Genomic DNA, 8,190 nt, shown 5'->3' on the forward strand with positions numbered 1-8,190 from the left:
AATTGTTACACCAAAAGCGTAAATTGGCCATCATCCTTCTCTGCTCCCCTATTGCAATGTTGGGTGGCAAAGGGGAGAGTGTAAGCTGAATGTGCACTTTCAACTCTACAAAGATAATGGATAATGCCGAATAACAGACTTAGCTCTGTAGAGTGTGTCCTTTTAACACCAATGCTGGCTGGTGTGGCAACAACATTCCACCAGGATTGTAGTCAATTTGTACTGGCCGGATATCAAATTTTAAAATAGACATGTAAGGCCAAAAAAAATAAAAGGTTTATCTCAAAATGAGATTTTTTTTTTTTTTTTTTTTTTTAAATTCCCAACTTGGTATAATGGTATTTTTATGGTATTTCGAGAAAAAAATCTTGATTTTTTAGCGAATTTTTCCGGGAATTTTTTTTTTTTTTAATAAAAAAAAATTTTTTTTTTTTTTTCAAATCATGTGATTTTACAAATCGCACGCATAAGCTTTGAGAGGAAATTTTTTTTTGCCTAAAAAGCGGTCAAAAAGGGCTAAAATCTTAATGAGCACATATATGGCAGTGATTGACTTGGTTAACAAAATTACTGAAGCTGTTGACAATGACAATTTTACAGCAGGTGTGTTTTTAGATTTATCAAAAGCATTTGATACTATAGACCATACAATATTGCTTGATAAACTCTATCACTATGGTTTTAGAGGTATTACACACAGATGGTTTGAAGATTATTTGAGTAATAGAAAACAATATGTTTATTATAATGGTGTTCCATCTCAACAGCAAAATCTTACTTGCGGTGTGCCTCAAGGTTCAATACTGGGTCCACTGCTTTTCATTATATATGTTAATGATATTCACTTAATTACTGAGTCACTTGATGTGATTTCATTTGCTGATGACACCAATTTATTTTACTCTCACAATCAGTTTAATGTTATTGAGGAGGTCTTCAACAAAGAGCTTATTAATGTGAATAGATGGTTCCAGGTAAATAAATTATCTGTCAATGCTAAAAAAACTAATTATATGTTACTCGGTACCAAGAAGAACACAAAACCAGTACAATTTGCAATTGTTTCTTGACTCTGACAGGCACTCAAGACACACCGCTTGAAAAAGTGCCAAGCACTAAGTTTCTAGGTCTACAAATTGACCAGAATATCACTTGGAAAGAACATATTGATAATATTGTAAAAACATGTTCAAGAAATGTCGGTATCATTAATTAATTAAAAAACTTCCTCCCACATGAGGCGTTATATACATTGTATTGCTCTTTGATATTACCGTATATCAATTATGGTATCTTAGCTTGGGGATGTGCATGTTCATCATACATAAAATGATCTTTTTTAAAAGAGGGCACTTCGTATTATAAGTGCAAGTGATTATAGAAGTAGCACTAATCCCTTACTGATTAGGTATAATACTGATCAGGGATATATATACATTTGAACTTGGTTTATTTATGTACAAACATGATAATGGACTTTTACCGAGTGTTTTTGATGATTTATTTGTAAAACAGTCTAAGATCCATGACTTAAACACCAGATATAAAGATCGTCTGAGGCTTCCATTTATCAAAAGAGCTTTCTGTGAAAAATCTATTAAATATGCAGCTACTAAGTTATGGAATAATGTTGATAACAGCATTAAAAGTTCATCATCAATTAATCAATTCCGCCATGTATTTAAAAAACATCTTATGCAAAGTTACTATTAATGCCTATTGTATCTGATTTATATATGACCACATTGGATATTTATATTTTTATATTACTTATTGTTGTGCATTTTCTTATTACTATTGTTTACTGTTATTTTTCATGTATTTAGGTCAGGGCCGTAGCAAGGTTGAAAAATGTGGGGCGGCCATGACAAATGTGGGGCGGCCAAAATACAAATATATGCCCAAATTGAAATAAAGATATAAAGAAAAACATAACAAATTTCTCAAAAAGTGGGGCGGCCATGGCATCCCCGGCCGCCCCGCTTGCTACGGCCCTGATTTAGGTTAATTCATATCAAGATATGACAGCTTACTGTTGCTTCTTCATTGAAATGACAATCTGCTGCCATGTCAAATGATGAATTAACCAATCAAGGGATCACAGACTTTCAGGCCTCTTCTTGGCCTTTCCTGTGATTCCTTCACTCTCACTTGTATTATGATTTTGTATGTATCCTATGTTTTTTGCTATTTGATGAGTGAAAAATAAATGAATGAATGAATGAATGAATGAATGGCAGCCAGGATCCCACATCAGAAGGATGTTCCACAGGGAGAGGGTAACTTCACCCTTGCACCCCCCTTGGCTACAACAATACCGGCAGTCCCAATAGCAATCTGTTTAGATGTTTATCAAGACACTTAAAAGAACTGTGCTCAACTGACATGCCCAATATAAAGCTGTATATGGCATGATACAATGATTAATTAATAGTATCTTTTATTTTCTCTTACCTATCCAACCCACAGTCTAACAGTATACTACTTCAGAGTGTTGACTCAGGGTAGACAACAAACAGTCAAACAACTCAAACAACAAATTATACTGGTAAGTTATGCGCTGAATAAATGCGCTATTCCAGTTGAAATATATACACCCTCTGTAGAAGGCATGGCCTTCCCAGCAAACACAAAAATGTTCTTAAAACATTATAAACGTGTTATAAACACATTTGGGTTTTATTTAAAACGTTTTGATAACATGTCTGGATATATGTAGGTCATGTGAAACATTTTTATATGTTTCATATGAAATAACACTACAACAGCATTTTTAAAATGTCAAAATGTTATTGTAAAAAAAAATTTGGCAAACATTTTTGCAAAATATTTTGTATTATATACTTCATTAATATATTCTTGTTCATTGATTGGTTAAAAGTGGATCACATGACCAAAAATAGTTCTACCATCAGTACTCCTATCCGTAAATAGTACTTCTAAGCCGTAAATAGTATTTTCAATGTCCCGGATGAGCCGTAAATAGTACCTCCAAGCCGTAAATAGTACATTTGACCATGCCTTCCGCGTACGAGCATTCGATGCGACGGAACACTTCACGCACGCGAAACTGCCATCGCGCTGCTGTAATTGGTTAGCCCGATTTTAGCCCATTTGATTTTGTTTGAAGGGCAAAATATAGGTTGTGCTTAAATTGGTCGTGCTCAGTTCACTCAGGATAGAAGCTGGAGAGTCAAAACGTCAAATAATTTTCTTTTAACCAATCAATAAACAAAGAACATATTAATGAAGTATATAAAACAAATATATACTGCCTTTATTCGAAGTTCTGGTTAAAACTATGGTCCCTCGTTGAGATCAATTAATACTATTGATCTCACCTCAGGCCCATAGTTTTAACCAGAACCTCATCATGGCAGTATATATTTGTATAATATTTTGATGTTAAAATGTTTTGCATAATGTTATGTTTTTGGAAGGTTATTAAAAATGTTTTGCACCCTTTTTACATGTATAACCTGACAATAAAATGTTTTCTGTTAAGGGATGGGGTATGAACGTTTGGACAGTATTTATTGTGGGACATTAGAGCACATCAGACATATCGAATTGCAGAAATTCGCAATGTAATACTCATTTTATGGCAAATTATTTTTGATATTTAACAGTACTCGAAGTAAACTTTATAAATCTGATGATTTATACTTAAAGTGTATGTAGGTGGGATGAAAAGCCGACAATCAATTGAAAATTTTGACCTTTCGTATTGAAGATATGGATTTTTTCCCCCAAAATACAAAAAAAATGAGGTCTTTTGGGGAAAAAAATCCATATAGATATGAAAGGTCAAATTTACTTTTACTTCATAAAATTTGTATTATATTGTGAATTTCAAAAAATGACAATTATTTTATATCAGAAAGACATTCTTCGTATTGAGAATGCAATTCGATATGTCTGATGTGCTCTCATATCCCACAAAAATACTGTCGAAACGCTCAAAACGCTCATTCCAGATCCCTTAAAGGTTTTGTGTTTGCTGGGTTAATCTCCCACACAGGGAGTCTGTATTTCAAATGGAGTCACCCATTCAGGTTTCACACTCCATGTGTGGGACATTAAGTCGAAGTGATGAAATAATCAAATTAACTACCATATTAATAGATGAATACAATTTTTGAATAGATCGCCCTGCACTACAAGCAGGTTGCACTCATCATCTGTGTATGTCTGCAATCATAGATTGAATACAATACCACTCTTTTCAAAGATACTAATCTTACAGGTGCTAGTGATTAGCATTTCTTTGGCATCTATGGTTTAATGCATAGGTACCGCGTGAACGTTGTAGTGCAGGGCGATCTATTCAAAAATTGTATTCATCTATTGCTATTTTAATTATCCTGTTACATCATTACTTCGACAGCGAATAGGGATGTATGGATTTCAACTGGAATAGCTCTGATTGGTTGGTTGTAATGTTTTGTTTGTTGACTGATTGATTATTCAGTTATTCAATGAATCCAACTATCTGTTCAATCAGCATAGGGCACGGTGGCTCAGTGGTTACGGCGTTGGACTCATAAGCTGAGAGCTTGCTTGATGTGCATGGGTTCGAGTCCCGTCCCACCACCGTGTTGCGCCCTTGGGCAAGGCGCTTTGCCTCGCTTGCCTCACCCCATGCACATCACGCATATGCTAACTATTGAGTTTTTACGGTATATTGTGAAATCTATTAATTGGTTAATTGATTAATGTATTGGTTGAGGTTTTAATTGATTGATTGATGTATTGATTGTTGATCAGTTAATGATAAATGTCTGTATCTGTTTCCATTTTAGGAGGGTAAAGACAAGCGTTTCCTACTCAAGATGCTACAAGATGCCGTCAGACATAGAAAAGGTGAAGCTGTCCCAAATGATAGGAAACCATCTGCAGATAAGAGGAGAAGAAGGAAAAAGGATGATGAGAAACCAACGCCTGCAAAGAAGAAGGGTAAAGGAAAACGTGCTAATAACACACCAGTCAGAGCTGCTCCAGATCTGCCTAATAAGAGATGATGGGAGCTTGTATCCTAGAAGTCTAAAAATATGGAATTATTTTATGAGAAATTGTGTTACTTTTATTATGACCTAGCTTGATCTCATGAAGCTGTAAACATTGTAATGTGTGTGTATCATACTAAAGTATTCAGCAAGGTCCTTCAGCGGTGTCCGACTGAAAAAGAACTAGGTCATGCAATGCTACACAGCTTAAACAGCAATTGTCAACACCGAAGACCGATGAAGAACCTTGCCGAAAGCTATAGCAGTCACAGTAATAGAGAAACAAATCACAGGTGATCATATGCTGACAGCAATTGTGCAAACAACATTGTGGTCAAAATTGTAGTGCATCTTGCGATAACTACAACGAGACAATCATCAGCTCACAGGAGATTATAAATGAAAAAGAATTTGTTCAAATTCTTGGGAATAACCTTAGAAAATACAATCAAAGCCACATTCACAAGCTGTAAATTTAAAGTTTATCTTTGGGGAGAGGAGAAGTATTAGGCCTAAGGTACAGTTTTCATTGGCTAGGCCTGGACATACCCTGGTGGCTAGGTTAGTTTAAATTTTATAATAATGATATTGAATGTCTTATGTTTTTAGCGATACTAAACTGTATTGCACTTGCAAAACAATATTGTACTTGTCTACGACTAACATTATATTTTTGCAGCTTGTGCAATGTATTGTATCACCCTCAAAGCCATTCAACATGCTATAATTATTTATGTAGTGCTTTGCCATGAATGGCAACTGAAAAGTTGGTATTAAGCATCTCAGACATGTAGAAATATTGGAAATTATTCAAATTCATCAGGCATCTGACCTGATTGGCTTGTCACATGAGGTTCCAGAAATGACGTAGCAAGTTTGCAAAAAAATTCTCAGTAGAATTTGAATAATTTTCAATGTTTCTGTTTTACTCATTAATCTGAAACAAGTATTAAATTGTTTATCACAGAATTATGCCACTAATTTGTAATAGCGTTAAGGGGGTACTACACCCCTGGCCAATTTTGTGCCTATTTTTGCATTTTTCTTAAAAATTATTGCGCATTGGTGACAAGCAAGATATGTATATTATAGGGGCAAGGACTACAACTACTGCACGGAAAATTCAGCAACTCAAGGCAAGTAGTTATTGATTTATTGATCAAATGTTGGTTTTCCCTCATTTTTGACTGTAACTCCACAACTGTTGTCTAAGCTGAAATAAAATTTCCAGTGCAGTAGTTGTAGTCCTTGCCCCTATAATATAAATATCTTACTTGTCACCAATGCTTTATATTTTGAGAAAAATGCAAAAATAGGCAAACAAAATGGCAGGGTGTAATACCCCTAAATAATAATAATCCCATGGGCAATATACCGGCCAAAAAATCAGCCCAAAAGAACTACCACCCGAAATAAAGCTATAACTCATTTGATTGGTTACAAAGAGGGCTATATCATGTAATGAGCCAATCAGAGATATGGTTAGAATAGTCAGTAGGGCTGAAAGGAGTTAAAGCAATATTATAACATTATCATACAAAATAGATTAGCATTTCTTTGACATAAAATGTTAGTTTTTACTGTCAGATATATCCCCTTTTATTTTTTGAGCCGAACAACTACGTCAAAACAAAGAAAATTGGAATTTACTACCAGCGCGTATGTCGCCAATACGTACCACTCCTTCGGTCATGTTATAGTACGACCCTTTGTTGTTCCCGCACTGTGTGTTATGAACATCGTGTATGCGTTTGACTAATAATTCCATCGTAATAATAAGGCGCGGTTCGGCGCTTTATTCAAAATATCGGATTTTGACAAAACTACAGCAACTAGATTCTTGATTTTTTTTGTGTATTTTGTTTTAATAAAGTACAATATAATTGTGTAAAAAAATGAATTTTAAAAAATCAGTGAGGGCGTCCTCAACAGCAAATGTTATAATATGGCTTTAAGCTTGAAATTGCTGAGAGATCTGAAAGCTCTATTTTGATTGGTTACTCAGATGATTATATCAAGTAATGAACCAATCAGGGGCTATGTAAGAAAGGTCATAGTGCCCATAGGTTTAACAAGTTTATTCTCATACATGTAATCATTAATATACATTTTGACAGCATTATTCATCAATGAGTCTACTTCTGATTAAAATATATTTTTATGTAGTTATTATGATGCAAGTAGTCAATCAAACAAATTATGCAAAATATAGTGTCAATAGAGTTGAAAATAATATAGGTAGTCTTTCAAAAGCAACAAAATTAATATTTTACTCAGGAAATTTGATTTTTAAACGCAAAAGATTTGGAAAATTGCATAAATGTTAGTTAGTTTTGCTGTCCAACACCATGATATATGATGTAAAATAAATATTGAGTCGGTAATATGTGATGCGATCAAGCAAAATCAGTCGGAACTCGGAAATAGTAAATTGTCAGTTACTTATAGGAAGCACTTATAAAAAGCATTTACAAAGTTACATTTTGCAGAAAACCCCATTGAAATTGAGCAACCAATTCCAAAGATATCAATTAAAGACTTTCCAAAACAATAGAAAACAAACAGAAATTTTTCCTTTGTTTGGCTATATCTCAGAATCAATATTTCCGACTTCCGACTGATTTTGCTTGATCGCATCACATATGTTCCTTTTGAAATGAAACCCATCTTGTACTTGTGTGTATGCATTGCATAACAAAATACTAATGATGATAAGATATTTACTCATTTTGTAAAGGATAAAATAACAGAAAATTATAGCAATATCATCGAATATGCAATTTGATATTATTTTTGTATATATTGCTTAACACATACAAATATATTTGTTTAATATATTACAAATTAGATAGGATAACTGCCCATGTAGCCTTCATGAAAATGATATTACCAAATAAGAAGTAGACAATTATATATCGAGGGGTCAGAGTCAAAAGGCACTAAGTGCAAAGCTGGGCTTCTTATGATTGAATAGCCATAATGAAGCTATAGCCACAGAAACTGTTATCAGCGGAAAATGTAAAGCCTTAAGTGCGACACTAATGCATGAATGTGTGAGAGCCAGAAGGGCCTAAGTACAATAACGCCTGTATCATTAAATGGTGTGTTTGTACTTGAAGCTTTTATCTATACCCATATTTGTAATACAGTTTACTATGCAAGATTTTGATGCTTGCCTACATAC

General features: G+C 34.0%; 1 protein-coding gene across 4 annotated transcripts in view; it reads left to right on the forward strand.

Moving 5' to 3' along the window:
* LOC140164740 (transmembrane channel-like protein 7) overlaps positions 1-6,118 on the forward strand; it is a 54,467-nt gene extending 48,349 nt beyond the window's left edge. For all 4 annotated transcript variants that reach the window (XM_072188096.1, XM_072188097.1, XM_072188098.1 and 1 more), the window contains 2 exons: positions 2,470-2,548; positions 4,803-6,118. In XM_072188096.1, the coding sequence (XP_072044197.1) occupies positions 2,470-2,548; positions 4,803-5,021 (298 nt within the window). In that variant the 3' untranslated portion in view covers positions 5,022-6,118. The remainder of the gene's footprint in view (positions 1-2,469; positions 2,549-4,802) is intronic.
* Positions 6,119-8,190: the final 2,072 nt, after the last annotated feature.

Source organism: Amphiura filiformis, chromosome 11, assembly GCF_039555335.1.
Source record: "Amphiura filiformis chromosome 11, Afil_fr2py, whole genome shotgun sequence".
NCBI lineage: Eukaryota > Metazoa > Echinodermata > Ophiuroidea > Amphilepidida > Amphiuridae > Amphiura > Amphiura filiformis.